The sequence below is a fragment of the Anomaloglossus baeobatrachus genome, chromosome 4 (assembly GCF_048569485.1).
Source record: "Anomaloglossus baeobatrachus isolate aAnoBae1 chromosome 4, aAnoBae1.hap1, whole genome shotgun sequence".
NCBI classification, from domain to species: Eukaryota; Metazoa; Chordata; class Amphibia; order Anura; family Aromobatidae; genus Anomaloglossus; species Anomaloglossus baeobatrachus.
This window is the reverse complement of record NC_134356.1, coordinates 220,498,773-220,516,608: the sequence shown is the minus strand read 5'-3', so window position 1 is coordinate 220,516,608 and position 17,836 is coordinate 220,498,773. Positions and strand designations below refer to the sequence as shown.

The window sequence follows — 17,836 nt, the reverse complement described above, 5'->3', positions numbered from 1 at the left end:
TGTTTGGCAGCTCACCACAACCATGTAGCGACGCAGCAGCGATCCTGACCAGGTCAGATCGCTGGTGGGATCGCTGCTGCATCGCTAAAGTGTGATGGTACCCTAACCTGTAACTGTGGGCTTTATCTGTGCTGGGTATGATAATATTGGGGAGGATCCTAAGTCAATTTAGTTTATTTTTACACCATTATCAAGAAAAAGCCAGCCAGTGTGATTCCAAGCAGGTCAGTTTCTTCAAGTTTACAACATTTTTTTTGATAACCAAACCATGTGTACATTGTAGTGAACTTAACCACTCCATAACAGATTTAAAAAAAACAAGAATATACAAAAACTATGGCTTTATTTTCTAGGAGTATCTTTAACAACGACAAGTCTTAAAGTCCTTCGTAAAGCTTTATAGTCCAACACAATAGCTGTATTCAGCACTCATTAGGCTTCCTTCATGTACATTTCCATGTAAAAATGTAGTGGAGCACACAAGTAAGAGTTACAAAAAAAATAAATAAAAATTTGATACCACATTTTATCTTGTAAACAGATATGAATTATTGCGTGATTTATAATTAATTAAAAAGGCAGAAACTAAAAACACGGCTCCTGCAATCATTTCACCAACTTAGTGCACACAATTAGAGTATACCACAGTTGTAGTTCTAATAGAACATATACACGATTTCCAAGAGGAAAATATTAACAAGTGATTTACAAACAGTGGCTGTATGTCACTCCACCATGCAAAAGACCATATTTACCAAGACATTAATGGAAGGAGGGATAAAACATGATTAATCCATGTACAAGTCAGAATATAATTAGGCTGAAAAGTGCACAAAATCTATCAAGTTATGCATTAAGCACATACTTCGTGTATGACAAGTTTAAAGAATGTGGTAAAAACAAAGTATTTTGTCCATGAGTGTGTGCAAACCAATTGAGCTGTCTTTCAAGCACTACCAGGAAAAACTGGGCAACATTTATTTCCTTCTTCAGCAATGACTATTGCCCTATCCAATATGGATAACTAAAAGGTTCTGTACGGCCACAGTACTGCAACCAGTTGTAGCAACTCCGAGATGGGTCTTCAGGAGGACAGCCCATATTATGTACATCCGGAATCTGGAGAAAATAAAAAAGGATGATCTTACACCATGTTTTAAACAAAAAAAAAAAAAAAACTCCACAAAAAACACAACAAAACAAAATGTCTACATGATAAAAATATTTTATATAATCATGTAAAAACTTAGTAGCAGTGACCTTGCCATTGTTTGTGCAGATGAGCTGAGAAAGGAAGGAACTTCCTCCATCTTACTGCTTAGATGCTACTATTAACCATGGAATCTATGGGATTAAACTTTGGGATCAGAGTTCTCACCAATCCCTGCAGCTTCAACAGGAGTCAACCCAGTTTTTGCAGTTACAGTGGTAGTACCTGTGAGATCAGCACAATGTCAGCGAGCAGACATTTTAGACATTTTATAGATCATGGAGTGGGAAGATATTCTCCATCTGCAGAGAAGCTGAGATTAGTGGGCCACAATACAGCGAGAATTTAGAGATGCCTCCGAGAAGGATATCAGAGCACTCCCAACACCAGAATATTGGCAAATTTAGAGCAGACCTTTCCCTAGTACAATTATGCACATTAATGTCACCACAAAGTTAAGTTTTTAACACTGCAGAACTAATTGGAATATTTTTCAACAGTCCTTTAACCCTTTCTCAACATTGGATGTATCAGTTGGGTCTCAGTGTAAGATGTTACACAGCCAGTATCTGCCTTTAACAGCAGTGAATGTCTTCCCCTTAAATACAACTTCATGGTACTTCTGTGAACAGATTGTGTTAATGTTATTACAGTATGTAGAACAAGAGCTGATGATTGATTGCAGGTCAAGTAAACCCAAAAAGAAAAAGGCTTACAAATTTAAAAAAAAAACAAAATATTGTCCAACGAAGAGTTAATTTTAATCAATAGATCTTGGAATAATGAGTAGTTCCACATTTGGATGTGTTAGAAGTTTCTGTGCTGAGATAATCTTCTATGTGTCTCTGCTATGTACTGTGTAATGGATGTGTCTCAAATCACCAGGGCAGGAAGTAAAAAACAAACCACAAACAGGGAAAATCTTTATTACTTACTGGTAATGTGATTTTCAGTAGCCCATGACAGCACCACCTGACCGCACCACCTGAGAGATAGGTTCCGCCCACTTCAGGACAGGAAACCCACTGATAAAAAAGCAGCACCTCTCCTCCACATCAGTAGGTTTACAGAGCCAGAGAGGACCAACAAAACAAAACCAGAAAACGTTAAATCACACCACCACCAGGAATACACCACTAACTGTAACACTCCCCGAAGGGTGCCCACAACCAGTGAAAAAGGGGGGGAAACTAAGGGTGCTGTCATGGGCTACTGAAAATCACATTACCGGTAAGTAATTAAGATTTTTTCCCCTTCGCCCATGACAGCACCACCTGAGAGATTCTATAGACCAATCACCTTAGGGAGGGACCACCGCTTGGAGAACCAGTCTACCAAAAGAAAGGTCAACCGTGGAGGATAAGTCAAGTCTATAGTGACGAAAAAATGTAGAAGCAGAGGCCCAAGTGGCGGCCCTGCAAATCTGTACAGAGACCTCAGCCCTTTCAGCCCATGAAGTGGAGACTGACCTAGTAGAGTGAGCTCTAATGCGAAGGGGAGCAGGGACACCCTTGGCCGAGTAAGCTAGGGAGATGGCGTCCCGAAGCCAACGTGCCACTGTAGCCTTAGACACCTGGCAACCCTTAGTACTGCCCTGAAATGCCACGAAAAGGGCCTGGGACTTCCGCCAGTCCCTAGTCCTATCCAGGTAGGTAAGAAGGGCCCTTCTCACATCCAATCTATGAAGCCTGGCTTCCTTGTCATTTGAAGGGGGGGGGGGGGGGGTCACAAAAGGAAGGCAAAATAATCTGTGACCTGTGAAAGGGCTTAACCACCTTATGGAGGTAGGAAGGGTCCGTGCGCAATACCACTCTGTCTGCCAGAACCTGGGTATATGGATGGACAATCGAGAGAGCCTGTAAATCCCCCCCACCCTCCTAGCGGACGTCAGTGCAATGAGGAGTGCCACCTTTAGGGACAGAATTTTAAGGGGAACTTCCGAGAGGGGCTCAAAGGGAGTGTCTACAAGGGCATCCAGGACAAGATTCAAATCCCAGGGGGGCATACAAGCAGGGCCGTATTTGCCACTAGGCACCCGTGGTCCGGTGCCTAGGGCGGCACGTTGCGGGGGGGCGGCACTTTCTGGCAGCAAAAAAAAAAAAAAAAAAAAAAAAAATTATAATTTTTTTTTTTTTTTTTTTAACATCCCCGCCCCCCGCCCCCCCCTCCGTTGCACTTCGCTGTGTTCTCGGGTGGGGGGGGGGGGGGTGAGAGGGAGGAAAGGCGCACCTCTGTCTCTTTAAATACACGGAGGGCGCCAGGGCCTGCACTTCCGGGTCAGAGGCGCGCGGGCGCGCCAATCAGCTCACTGCCCCGTGCTGCAGCGTCCAATGCTGCAGACGACTCACGCCGCGGAGGAGGACGCGACTGGAGCTGGAGCCAGCCAGAAGTGGATAATCAGCAGAGCAGGGCAGCAGGCACCGGAGCAGGTAAGGCAGAGGCAGAGCCTAGAATGTATGGGCACCTTACAGGTTAGTTGATGATCGTTGTAATGCCTCTTTTTGGCTGGGAGGAGGCTGGGAAAAGAGAGAGGCTGGGAAGAGAGAGGGGGGGAGGCTGGGAAGAGAGAGAGGCTGAGGCTGGGAGGGAGGCTGGGAAGAGAGAGAGAGGCTGGGGGGGAGGCTGGGGGGAGAGAGAGGCTGGGGGGGAGGCTGGGGGGAGAGAGAGGCTGGGAAGAGAGAGAGGCTGGGGGGGAGGCTGGGGGGAGAGAGAGGCTGGGAAGAGAGAGAGGCTGGGGGGGAGGCTGGGGGGAGAGAGAGGCTGGGGGGGAGGCTGGGGGGAGAGAGAGGCTGAGGCTGGGGGGGAGAGAGAGGCTGAGGCTGGGGGGGAGAGAGAGGCTGAGGCTGGGGGGGAGAGAGAGGCTGAGGCTGGGGGGGAGAGAGAGGCTGGGGGGAGAGAGAGGCTGAGGCTGGGGGGGAGAGAGGCTGGGGGGAGAGAGGCTGGGGGGAGGCTGGGGGGAGAGAGGCTGGGGGGAGAGAGAGGCTGGGGGGGAGGCTGGGGGGAGAGAGAGGCTGGGGGGAGGCTGGGGGGAGAGAGAGGCTGGGGGGGGAGGCTGGGGGGAGAGAGAGGCTGGGGGGGGAGGCTGGGGGGAGAGAGAGGCTGGGGGGGAGGCTGGGGGGAGAGAGAGGCTGGGGGGGGGAGGCTGGGGGGAGAGAGAGGCTGGGGGGGAGGCTGGGGGGAGAGAGAGGCTGGGGGGAGAGAGAGGCTGGGGGGGAGGCTGGGGGGAGAGAGAGGCTGGGGGGGGAGGCTGGGGGGGAGAGAGGCTGGGGGAAGAGAGGCTGGGGGAAGAGAGAGGCTGGGGGAAGAGAGGCTGGGGAGAGAGAGAGGCTGAGGCTGGGGGGGGAGGCTGGGAAGAGAGAGGCTGAGGCTGGGGGGGAGGCTGGGGGGAGAGAGAGGCTGAGGCTGGGGGGGAGGCTGGGGGGAGAGAGAGGCTGAGGCTGGGGGGGAGGCTGGGGGGAGAGAGAGGCTGAGGCTGGGGGGGGAGGCTGGGGGGAGAGAGAGGCTGAGGCTGGGGGGGAGGCTGGGGGGAGAGAGAGGCTGAGGCTGGGGGGGAGGCTGGGAAGAGAGAGGCTGAGGCTGGGGGGGAGGCTGGGAAGAGAGAGGCTGAGGCTGGGGGGGAGGCTGGGAAGAGAGAGAGGCTGAGGCTGGGGGGGAGGCTGGGAAGAGAGAGAGGCTGAGGCTGGGGGGGAGGCTGGGGGGAGAGAGAGGCTGAGGCTGGGGGGGGGCTGGGGGGAGAGAGAGGCTGAGGCTGGGGGGAGAGAGAGGCTGGGGGGGAGGCTGGGAAGAGAGAGGCTGAGGCTGGGGGGGAGGCTGGGAAGAGAGAGGCTGAGGCTGGGGGGAGGCTGGGAAGAGAGAGGCTGAGGCTGGGGGGGGAGGCTGGGAAGAGAGAGAGGCTGAGGCTGGGGGGGAGGCTGGGGGGGAGAGAGGCTGAGGCTGGAGGGAGGCTGGGGGGGAGAGAGGCTGAGGCTGGGGGAGGAGGCTGGGGGGAGAGAGAGGCTGAGGCTGGGGGGAGAGAGAGGCTGAGGCTGGGGGAGGAGGCTGATGCTGGGGGAGAGAGAGGCTGAGGCTGGAGGGAGAGAGGCTGATGCTGGGGGAGGCTGGGGGAGAGAGGCTGATGCTGGGGGAGAGAGAGGCTGATGCTGGGGGAGGCTGGGGTGAGAGAGGCTGATGCTGGGGGAGAGGCTGCTGCTGGGGGAATGGGAGAGAGGGGCCAATGCTAGAGACAGAACAAGGGTTGAGGGATAGTGCAATGACAAAATCGATGGGGGGAGTGTAAGGACTCAGAATAAGAGGGGGGCAGCATTGGGAGCTCATTATGGAGAAGGGGCAGCATGCATGGGACATTGTGAGGAGGGGGCAGCATGCATGGGACATTGTGAGGAGGGGGCAGCATGCATGGGACATTGTGAGGAGGGGGCAGCATGCATGGGACACTGAGGAGGGGGCAGCATGCATGGGACATTGTGAGGAGGGGGCAGCATGCATGGGACATTGTGAGGAGGGGGCAGCATGCATGGGACATTGTGAGGAGGGGGCAGCATGCATGGGACATTGTGAGGAGGGGGCAGCATGCATGGGACATTGTGAGGAGGGGGCAGCATGCATGGGACCCTGTGAGGAGGGGGCAGCATGCATGGGACATTGTGAGGAGGGATCAGCATGCATGAGACATTGTGAGGAGGGATCAGCATGCATGGGACACTGTGAGGAGGGGGCAGCATGCATGTGACATTGTGAGGAGGGGGCAGCATGCATGTGACACTGTGAGGAGGGGGCAGCATGGCAGCATGCATGTGACACTGTGAGGAGGGGGCAGCATGCATGTGACACTGTGAGGAGGGGGCAGCATGCATGTGACACTGAGGAGGGGGCAGCATGCATGTGACACTGTGAGGAGGGGGCAGCATGCATGGGACACTGTGAGGAGGGGGCAGCATGCATGGGACACTGTGAGGATGGAGCAGCATGCATGGGACACTATGAGGATGGAGCAGCATGCATGGGACATTGTGAGGAGGGGGCAGCATGCATGGGACCCTGTGAGGAGGGGGGCAGCATGCATGGGACCCTGTGAGGAGGGGGCAGCATGCATGGGACACTGAGGATGGAGCAGCATGCATGGGACATTGTGAGGAGGGGGCAGCATGCATGGGACACTGTGAGGAGGGGGCAGCATGCATGGGACACTGTGAGGAGGGGGCAGCATGCATGGGACACTGAGGAGGGGGCAGCATGCATGGGACACTGAGGAGGGGGCAGCATGCATGGGACACTGAGGATGGAGTAGCATGCATGGGACACTGTGAGGATGGAGCAGCATGCATGGGACACTATGAGGATGGAGCAGCATGCATGGGACATTGTGAGGAGGGGGCAGCATGCATGGGACCCTGTGAGGAGGGGGGCAGCATGCATGGGACCCTGTGAGGAGGGGGCAGCATGCATGGGACACTGTGAGGATGGAGCAGCATGCATGGGACATTGTGAGGAGGGGGCAGCATGCATGGGACACTGTGAGGAGGGGGGCAGCATGCATGGGACACTGTGAGGAGGGGGCAGCATGCATGGGACACTGAGGATGGAGCAGCATGCATGGGACACTGTGAGGAGGGGGCAGCATGCATGGGACCCTGTGAGGAGGGGGCAGCATGCATGGGACACTGTGAGGAGGGGGCAGCATGCATGGGACCCTGTGAGGAGGGGGCAGCATGCATGGGACCCTGTGAGGAGGGGGCAGCATGCATGGGACCCTGTGAGGACGGGGCAGCATGCATGGGACCCTGTGAGGACGGGGCAGCATGCATGGGACCCTGTGAGGAGGGGGCAGCATGCATGGGACCCTGTGAGGATGGAGCAGCATGCATGGGACACTGTGAGGATGGAGCAGCATGCATGGGACACTGAGGAGGGGGCAGCATGCATGGGACACTGTGAGGAGGGGGCAGCATGCATGGGACCCTGTGAGGAGGGGGCAGCATGCATGGGACCCTGTGAGGAGGGGGGCAGCATGCATGGGACCCTGTGAGGAGGGGGCAGCATGCATGGGACCCTGTGAGGAGGGGGCAGCATGCATGGGACCCTGTGAGGAGGGGGCAGCATGCATGGGACCCTGTGAGGAGGGGGCAGCATGCATGGGACACTGAGGATGGGACAGCATGCATGGGACACTGTGAGGAGGGGGCAGCATGCATGGGACACTGAGGAGGGGGAAGCATGCATGGGACATTGTGAGGAGGGGGCAGCATGCATGGGACATTGTGAGGAGGGGGCAGCATGCATGGGACATTGTGAGGAGGGGGCAGCATGCATGGGACATTGTGAGGAGGGGGCAGCATGCATGGGACATTGTGAGGAGGGGGCAGCATGCATGGGGCATTGTGAGGAGGGGGCAGCATGCATGGGACATTGTGAGGAGGGGGCAGCATGCATGGGACATTGTGAGGAGGGGGCAGCATGCATGGGACATTGTGAGGAGGGGGCAGCATGCATGGGACATTGTGAGGACGGGGCAGCATGATGTGAGGTCAATGTGCAGATCATATTTCATAATTGAGGAAGGTGTGGTGGGTATAATTTATAAGGGAGGGCAGTGTGGTGTTTATTAGGGGCAATGTGACAGTCACAGTATATAAGTGGGGACGGTGTGGTGGGAATATTTTATACTCATGCTATGTTTTGATGTGCCTGTGGTGATCCCCATTGGGGGGGGGGTTAGTGCCCTTCATTTCTCATTTATACTTTTTAAAAGTGTTTTACAGAGTAGATCTGCCTTAAACAGATGTGATGTGCGAAAACTCAGTGTTACGTTGTCACTAAAGGGCGCGACCACTTAAAGTGCCTAGGGCAGCACGAAGGCAAAATACAGCCCTGCATACAAGGAATGGGAACCGAGGCAGATCTAGCACATGACCTAATAAAACGGCAAATCCAGGGATTCCCAGCCAGGTTCTGATTATAAAAGGGCACCAAGGGCTGAAACCTGGACTTTAAGGGTGTTAGTGGCCAGGCCCAGTACCACTCTCTTCTGAAGAAAATCCAAAATGGCCGAGATAGGAGGACCCATCACCTGTGCACCGGAAACCTGCAGGAACTTTTGCCAGACCCTGCCATAAATACCCGTGGTAACCGCCTTTTTACTCTTGAGGGTAGACACCACGCCTTCCGAGAAGCCTCTGGCTAAGAGTACCTGCCGCTCAAATGCCAGGCTGTCAGGTGGAGGGCAGGATCCCTGGGGTGGCAGACTGGGCCCTGCACGAGAAGGTCCTATTCCACTGGAAGGACCCAAAAGGTTCCGATATTGCCAGCTTCTGAAGCCAGAAAAACCAGGCCCTCTTGGGCCAGAATGGAGCAATGAGAATTACATGAGCCTGGTCCTCCCGGATCTTCCTGAGTACTACCGGGAGAAGGATCAAGGGAGGGAAGGCATACAGAAGACCCCGGGAACAGGATACCTGCATTGCGTCTATCGCCCAGGGACGATCCCTGGGATTGAGAGAGCAGAATCTTTCCAGCTGCCTGTTGGCCCTGGTTGCAAACAGGTCTAAAACCGGCACCCCCCAAAGAGCGACGATCTTCTGAAAGACTCGGGGGTTCAGGGCCCATTCCCCCTGATGGAGATGATGCCTGCTCAGGAAGTCCGCCTCTATGTTGTCCTTCCCAGGAATATGAAGGGCCCGAAGGTGGAGACGGGACTCCAGAAGATGAAAGATCCGGATAGTGAGGGCAAGGAGTCGTGAGGACCTGGTGCCTCCCTGACGGTTCAGATAGGCCACCACCACCCTGTTGTCTGAAAGGATCTAAACACTCCGACCTGAGAGGCAATGGAGGAAGCCCTGAAGGGCCAGATTCACCGCCATGAGCTCCCTGAAGTTGGAAGACTGATGTCGCAGCTGAGCGTCCCAAACACCCTGTAGCTTCTGAGAACCCAAGTGGGCCCCCCAGCCCAGGTGACTGGCATCAGTGGTGATAACATCTGACCCTGGGACACCATGCAACCCCTGCAGACAGATGCGCCAAGTCCTGCCACCAGGACAGGGAAGGAAGGACTTCGGGATCTAACCGGATCAGGCGGTCCAAACAGTCTCCTGACCGCAGCTGCCAGCCCAGGACCTCCATCTGAAGGGAGCGCATATGTATTTGAGCCCAAGGGACCGAGGGGATGCAGGCTGAAAGGGACCCGACCAGGGACATTGCTTGACGGAGGGACATGACCGGATTGTGAATTGCCGAGGTGACCAGGGAACGAATCCTGAGCTGTTTCTACTCTGGGAGAAAGGACATCTGTGTGGTCAAGTCCAGGATGAGACCCAAAAAGGCCTGACGTTGCAGAGGATGGAGTCTGGACTTCTCCCGGTTTATAATCCAACCGAGGCCCTGAAGGATGGAGATTACCGTCGCCACATGCATTCTGCAGAGGGACTCGGACGGACTTGCTACCAACAGGTCGTCCAAGTAAGGGACGACGAGGATCCGGTGAGACCTGATTTGCGCCATTACCTCTGCCAGCAGCTTTGTGAAGACCCTTGGGGCCATGGAGACACTGAAGGGCAGTGCCCTGAACTGATAGTGAAGCACTGATCCGTCCTTGTGATGGGCGAATCTGAGGAACCGCCGAGACGCCGGGTGAACTGGGACGTGATAATATGCGTACTTTAAATCGAGGACTGCCATAAAACAGCCGGGATATAACAGCTTGATTGTAGACCGGACCGTCTCCATCGTGAAAGGGTGTTGTATCAGATACTGATTGAGGACCCTTAGATTTATGATCGTCCGAAAGGATTGGTCCGGTTTGCGGACTAGGAACAGAGGGGAATACACTCCCTGACCTCTTTCCCCCCTGGGAACCTGCTGTATGACCCTTTTCAAAAGGAGAGATTGGATCTCGTCCTCCAATGCCCTGGCTTTCTCGATCTGAGGCATGGATATAACAACGAAGCACTCCCGAGGGGGCGAACCGAGTTCCAAGGAGAGACCGTCCGAGATGACTCGCAGAATCCATTGGCTGAAAGAGATCCGTTCCCATGCGGGGAGGAAGAGAGAGAGCCTCCCTCCCACCGGGATGCTGGCGTCATTGGGGACCCTTGGACTTCGAGGAGGAGGAAGGGGCAAACATAAATCCAGACGTCTTTCATAGTTTCTCCCGCCAGGAGTCCTGTTCCTTGGGGGGCTTATGGAAAAACTGCCGTCTCCGAAAACGTCTATCACGTGGAAACTGCTGTTGCACAGTCGGAAAGCCCTGGTTCCTATCTGATGCCTTGGAGAGGAGATCATCTAGTTGTGAGCCAAAGATGAAGTCACCTTCACAGGGCGTACTGCATAGACGGCCCTTGGATTAGACGTCTCCCTTCCAAGATTTCAGCCAAAGGGCCCATCTGGCAGAATGGAAAGGGCAGCAGCTTTAGCTGACAACTTCAAGGAGTCAATGGAAGCATCTGCAAGAAACGCCGCTGCCCCTTGGATGCGAGGTATGGAGGAGAGGATCTCCTTTCGGGTGTGTCATCCTTAAGCCGGTCCTCCAGCTGTTGGACCCAGACCATGAGGGAACGTGTGACACAGGTCCCCGCCACCGCAGGTCTTAGAGCTCCCGTGGTAGCCTCCCAAGTGCTACGGAGAAACCCATACCCATCCGACTTTCGGTCCAGCTAATCACGGAGGGAACCGAAATCCTCAAAGGGGAGGGTCGTGGATTTGGATGCCTTCGCCACTGCCACATCGATCCTAGGAGTTTTGTCCCATGATGTGGTAGCGGCTTCATCAAAGGGATACTTTCTCTTCAAAGAAGAGGAAATCGGCATTCTCTTTTCAGGCTTCTGCCACTGATCCCTTATCACTTCCTGGATCTTGTGGTGGATTGGAAAGACCTTTCTACTTTCCAGGCCACCGAACATAAGGTCCTGTGTAGATTCCTGACTCTTATCGTCCACCAGCCCCATAGTAGCGCGGACCGCTTTAAACCAGGGATGCTACCTCAGAGGGAGGAAAACACGGCCTGCCACCTTCATCCGAAGAAGAGCACGAGTCTGAGTCTGATGAAAAGGCCGGGGAAGAAAAACCGAGCCCTTGTCAGAGCTATCGGACTTAGTGAATGATCCAGCCCACTTCCTAGCTGTCTTCTTATGCTTCTTTGGAGCTAAGTCTGACCTGGAGCCCATAGAATTCCTCACTTCGGCTCTAATAATGCCCCGTAAGGGTATGTGCGCACTAGGCGTTTTTTTCACGCTGCGTTTTTGTGCGTTTTGTCTCAAAAACGCACCCGCGGCTAAAAAAACGTGACAAAACCGCATGCGTTTTTACTGCGATTTGGTGCGTTTTTTGCTGCGTTTTTAATCAGTGCACAATGCCATTAAAGATTGTTGATGGAAAAAAAAAAAGAGGGTCTGATGTCATTTCCTTCTTCAAAATGTTCATTGTATGCAGGAGAGCAGACAGCTGCAGAACTAGTTTATGCAGGAGAGCAGACAGCAGCTGCAGAACTACAAGGCTCAGCATCCTCCATCCAGGACTGTATGCAGGAGTTTTTTGCCCAAAAAGAAAAAAAAAAAAAAATGACATGGGCTTCGCTATATTTTTGTATGCTAGCCAGGTACAGCAGGCAGGTACAGGCTGCCCCCAATCCCCAGCTGCCTATTTGTACCCGGCTGGGAATCAAAAATATAGGGAAGCCCTTTTTTTTTTATTTTTTTACTTAATGAATTTCAAGAAATAATTAAAAAAAAAAAATGACATAGGCTTCGCGCAATTTTTGAGTCCAGCCAGGTACAACTAGGCAGCTGGGGATTGGAATCCGCAGTGCAGAGTGCCCAAGCTTTCTGGGCACCCCCGCTGTGAATTGCAGTCCGCAGCCACCCCAGAAAATGGCGTTTTCATAGAAGCGCCATCTTCTGGCGCTGTATCCAACTCTTCCAGCTGCCCTGATGCCGGGTGGCTCGCTGGGTAATAATGGAGTTAGGGCTAGCTGTATATTATCAGCTGGCCCTAAGTCCGAAATTCATGGTGTCACGCCAATATTAGACATGGCCACCATGAATTTCTAGTAATGATAAAAAAAAAACAAAAAAAAAAAACAGAAAAATATTTTTATTAGAAATAAAACACCACAATTAGTGACTCCATCTTTATTGAAATAAAGAACCCCCCTCCGCAGTAATCCTGGGTCAAGGGTCCCGCGCAGTCCAATCCGGATCCAATATCATCTGATCGGTTTGCTGGAAGGCAAAGCGATCAGATGTGTCAGGTTAAACTATGTGAATCACATGACACATCAGCTGATTGTATAAAAGCCGATTATACAATCAGCTGATGCATCGGTGCAAAAAAAACAAAACAAAAAAAAACCTCACGTCTGTGCTGATTACCGGCAGCTCCTGGAGCGATCGGACGGTAGTCTGATCCTGTCCCATCGCTGCAGGAGCTGCCGGTAATCAGGGATGAAGTCTCCTGACGGCAGGATCAGCTGATAGCAGGCCGGGCACGAAAAAGCCGGCGACACCGCGAGAATTACGATCAGCTGATGCGTCAGGTGACTGCATCAGGTGATCCACCGCCAGGTCCTGCAAGCTTCGTACGTGCCCCGGGGAGACTGCACACAGCCAGAGCGGCGGTACCGGGACAGGAGCGGGCATGGCACCGGGACCCTGCAGACAGGTGAGTATGACTTTTTTTTCTACTGTTCACTTTGGTTTTCGCCGCTGCCTCCACCTTCCACCCAGACATGGCGCCGCACGGAGCTGACATGGCACCGGGCGGGTTGTGGACGCAGCAGTGACGGTACCGGGAGGATTCATGCTTCTGTGTTTACCAACAGAAGGAATCCTCTTCCTGTACACGTCACTTTACTGCCCACCCCTTGCGTTTATAGCTGCGTTTTTAGTCATAGAAACGCAGCTATATGCTTTTTTCATTGCGTTGTTGAACATCTCATTGAACTCAATGGGTGAAAAACGCAGTGAAAAACGCAGAAATTGACATGCTGCATTTTTGTGGTCACCACAAAAAACGCAGCTACAAAAAAACGCTGTGTGCAGACAGCACTTATGAAAACCCATAGACATTGCTGGGGAAGCAATGTCACTGCGTTTTCAGCACAAAAACGCGGTAAAAAACGCCGCTAAAATTGCAGCAAAAACGCCTAGTGCGCACAAGGCCTAACTCCGCCGTGAAACTCGGTGCTTCGGTACACAGGACTTTCTTAATACAGGAGGAACAAAGGTCTTTCCGGTAGTCAGAAGCCAGAGTCTCCTTGCACACCCTACATGATCTATTGTTCTTTTTTGAGGTATGCTTTTTGGGCACCTGAGAAACAATGGAACAGAAGGAAACATAAGGAAGCAATAAGCCAGCAGGCACTCACCCCCCAAGATGGTGGTTAAATACAGTTTTAGGTGGAGATTTACGATTTCCAGACCTCCTGGAATCAGAGTGACGACCTGCCGGACTGGAGGGGCTTGCTCTGGCAGGGGGCGGTCCCCCTTCTGCTGAGGGTGGGAAGCCTGAGAGTCCTTCTGTCTGGGACCTCCTTCCCTGATGGGGAGCTGTCAGCCATCCTAACGGAGGAGATCTACTCACCATAGCCCCGCGAGCGTCATCTCTTTATCTCTCACCATTTGAAATCTGCCGCCCGAATCTCGTTCCTGGGCGCCGCCATCTTCGCCGACCCTGCGCATGCGCAGTGGAAGCATTTCCGGGTGTGGCGTCCCATCCTCTTCACCCCCGGTGTGTACAGCAGCAGCAGGGCGCCCAGTTTACAGGCTCAGTGTGCGGACATCACCGGGGGCGACGCAGAGCCGAGCTCCCGCTCCAGGCCCGCGCCCCACCACCGCATAAGCATGAAGCCCTGGGGAGGTGCTTCCAGGCCAGAATGCCGGCTTTTGGCAAGTACCAAGCTTGCACACCGGGTCGGACCTGGGAGAATCCGTGGGTTCGTCCCGTCAGGACAGGAAACCGAACTGATGTGGAGTAGAGGTGCCGCCTTTTTATCAGTGGATTTCCTGTCCTGATGTTGGCGGAACATATCTCTCAGGTGGTGCTGTCAGGTGGTGCTGTCAGGTGGTGCTGTCATGGGCGAAGGGGAAAAAAGGTAGGTTTTCCCTCACAAAAGTCAGCTATAATCTGCTGCTGTAATGTGTTTACTCTTGTGTGCTTCCCTGCCCAGGACCTGTGATATGATCAGAACATGCTCCTGCACAGTCAGACACAGACATTACACAGCACTTAGCAGGGGCACATTTAGGCTTGGGCCACACGGGGACTACTGCAATTCTCACATGACTCAGCTCACGCTGGCAGCACAGCGGGAGCAGTGTCATTGCGACTGAGATTCGATCATGCAATCGGACCATAGCTGCGAGGGGCGGGCCGGCACTGGGGAGGGGAGGGCCAGCGCTGAAGAGGGGAGGGAGGGATTTATCTCCCTATCTCCTCCATTGCCATCTGATGCGAGAATACCACTGCGCTCACGTTACACCGCTGTAATACGAGTTCAGTGCGATTTTTCTCTTGCCCCATAGACTTGAATGGGTGCAAGAGAAACAAGGATCGCATTGCACCCACAGCATGCTGCGACTGTTTTCTCGGTAAGATTAGGGCTGAGAAAATAATCGCTTATGGGTGTGGGCACATAGGTTAATATTGGTCCGATTTTCACGCCGTGTGTCTTAGGCCTTATCAGCACAGGAATATTTTTTACCCAAACATCCAATTGTGGAAATTTTAAGATCTATTGATAAAAATTAACTTTAAAATTTACTTTATGGGGAGAAAACCCTTTAAACATGCTTGGTATTGCTGTATCTGTAAAAAGCCCAGTTGAAATAAATGCAATCTTGGCAGCAAAAGCAAATGAGAATTTAAACACCAAAATTGAATTTTTTGGCCAGCGCAAAAAAAAACCCCAAAAAACCAAGCCACCAAAAAAAACAATTTGACTACCACTAACTTGTCTGTTTAGGATTGGAGCTCCACCCCCCCCTCACCCCCAAGTTATATTAAAAATATCTATGCTCTCAAATCTGTTAAAAAAAACCTATACATTTTACTATTCATAAAGTTTGATGTCAAACCTACCTGCAGATCAAATAGATCAGCTGCTAAACCTTGAAGTGCCTCTGTGCCACCAAGCCAAGGATTAAACCAGCTATGTGATGGATCATAAGTCTTCTCTTTCCTGAAGAACAGATTTAATTCAGTCAATATCTTAAAGGGCAACTTATTCTGAAGAGTTTCTTGAAAGTACATAATGCATGTACATGTGGAATAGCAATAGGCTATTAAATTGCTTATCTGGCATTTTCATCAGTTTACCCCTCTGCAGAGGAATAGGAGTGCGGTAACTAGCTGCTGTGATCTGCACCATACAGAACACATACCAGTGCTCTTAACTACACAAGCAACTGCATAGAGAAAATTGTACACAAGTTGAGTTGTCAGAATGTGACAAGCTCAGGAATGAAATTAAGGACTTGTTACAAATCCCAACATGATCTTTGAGACTACAAAAAAAAAAAAAAAAAAAAAAAAATCTCCACTAAAATTGAAGCCCCTAGATATAACTACTACAAACCAAAAAAATGCAAACTTTCCAATAAAATAAAAATGTAAAAAAATAAATAAAAATATATGAATTAGTGACAGCTATTTTAAAAATAAAAAAGTTAATGACAGATTGAAAAACTAAAAATAAATATGGTAAATTGAGAGAAATACACCTAAAAGCATAGCTAGGGAATATGTAGACAGATCCCTAGTAAAGATCCCAATCAAAAAGGAAAAAAAAAACCCAAAAAAAACCCCATGCTAGTAAAATGCAATGATCATGTAACATACAGATGTAGGTTTTTAGTGCCTAAACACAGATATAGAATGATAAATCAAGGTATGCATTTCATGGATATGATAGTGAGCAGGTAAATAGACCACACCTCGCACTCCATAGAATAAAGGCTGTAGGCTTGAAGTGCCCCTTCCTGTGTCCTCCTTGGCTCAAGGCAATTTTTGCTCTATACCAGTGTTCCGACTCCAGCCCTCAAGAGCCACCAGAAGTGCAAGTTTTTTAGGATTTCCTTAGTATTGATCATGGAATCATCACCTGTGCAATGCCAAGGAAACCTAAACATGCACAGTTGGTGGCTCTCGAGGACTAGAGTTGGGGGAAACACTGCTTTATAATGTACTAGTGATTATACTTTGGTTCTTTCTAGGTTATGAGCCTACAGCCATTTTATTGAGCGTGCCAAGCTGCTGTCTATTCAAGCCAACCAAAAACAAATACAGTAACTTGACTTCTGGAATATGTTTAGATTGGTCTATAAGTACACCCAGTGAATGTAGGATTGGTAGCTTTGCCATGGAAGGATCTCAAATAGAGTGAACTTGAAGCTTTTCATACTTACTGAAGTGGGACCTCAACAGGGGGATCCCATGCATGAAGTGATCGCCTCCAGAGTTTAATCTGCATATCCCAAGACCTCCGACTGTACTTCTTATATTTGTTGGGGCTGCAAGGATGAATTCCTGGTATCCTTTCAGATCTGAGAAATTGTTAGAGTTTATAGATTGGCTTTTTTCCTTAGCACAATTATAAATTCTAAACAAGAAATTTTTATAACCTACAAAATTGAAGTTTAGAGAATTTATGTTCTACCAATCACTCAGCTGGCCATACAGTATATAACTAAAAGTGCTAGTGAGCCATGGGTATGGACATAACCTTCAATGGCAAGAACTACAGGGACCTTCAGCAGCTGGTTTAGAGTTTCAATAAATCTTATATCTTTAGGAGGGCTGGTGTTTTAAATTATAACTAGCATAGCCATAAGAATATATTCAGTCTCTGCTTGTAACCACCACATGGGGTAGCTTACTGCCTATAGATTAAAAACACCTCCTATTGAATTTATTGATCTGCACTACAGAATTATAGGAAACTACATGAAAGTAAAATGCAAATTAACACTCAAAATATGTGTATACAAACTTTGTTTTGTTTTTTTGTTAAAGGAGCAAAAGAAACAAAACCTGTACAGCATTCCAGAGTTCAGCGATTAATGCAAATCTATAACCGTGTAATGTGTATGTCGCGGGCGGGGGAGGACACCGCTGCGCTCGCTAACGCTCGGGTCCGGCGCTGATGCGATGGCTGCTCAGTGGCTCGAGCGGTGGGCTGGATCCGGGGACTCGAGCGGCACTCCTCGCCCGTGAGTGAACGGGGGTAGTTTGGTTTGGGGATTTGGTCCGTGATGCCACCCACGGGTTGTGGTGAGGTTGGGCACCACCGCTGCTGGTGACAGGGATCCCGGGAGCGATTGCAGGGAGCAGCTGGGATGGTGTTTTCCCCCTCCGTGGGTAGGGGTTGGTGGTCCCGGGGCCCGGTGAGGTGACGGGGAGGCAGGGTTGGATGGGTGCAGGGTTGGATGGGTGCAGGGTCGCCTGGACTGCGCAGCGCGGTGCCTGATGGCACTGTTGTACTCACTCAGCCACAAATATACGCAAAGTCTCTGGTAAACCAAACGGCTGGATGGACGGGTCCCGCAGCCGGCTGCTGTGGTTTCTCCCGGACGGTTGGTGGTGGCTGCCTTTCCCTGCACCTTTGTGTATGTTGGTCCCGATTAATTCCCACCGGTAACCCGC

At 51.4% G+C, this 17,836-nt stretch overlaps 1 protein-coding gene across 1 annotated transcript in view; it reads right to left on the bottom strand.

Annotated features, from left to right (window-relative positions):
- Nucleotides 1–324: 324 nt before the first annotated feature.
- Nucleotides 325–17,836, bottom strand: part of LOC142301387 (oocyte-specific histone RNA stem-loop-binding protein 2-like) — a 36,852-nt gene continuing 19,340 nt past the window's right edge. Inside the window, exons 6-8 of the mRNA XM_075342379.1 lie at nt 16,600–16,737; nt 15,275–15,374; nt 325–1,119 (exon numbers count right to left, since the gene is read on the bottom strand). Coding sequence (XP_075198494.1) covers nt 1,000–1,119; nt 15,275–15,374; nt 16,600–16,737 — 358 coding nt within the window. The 3' untranslated portion in view covers nt 325–999. The remainder of the gene's footprint in view (nt 1,120–15,274; nt 15,375–16,599; nt 16,738–17,836) is intronic.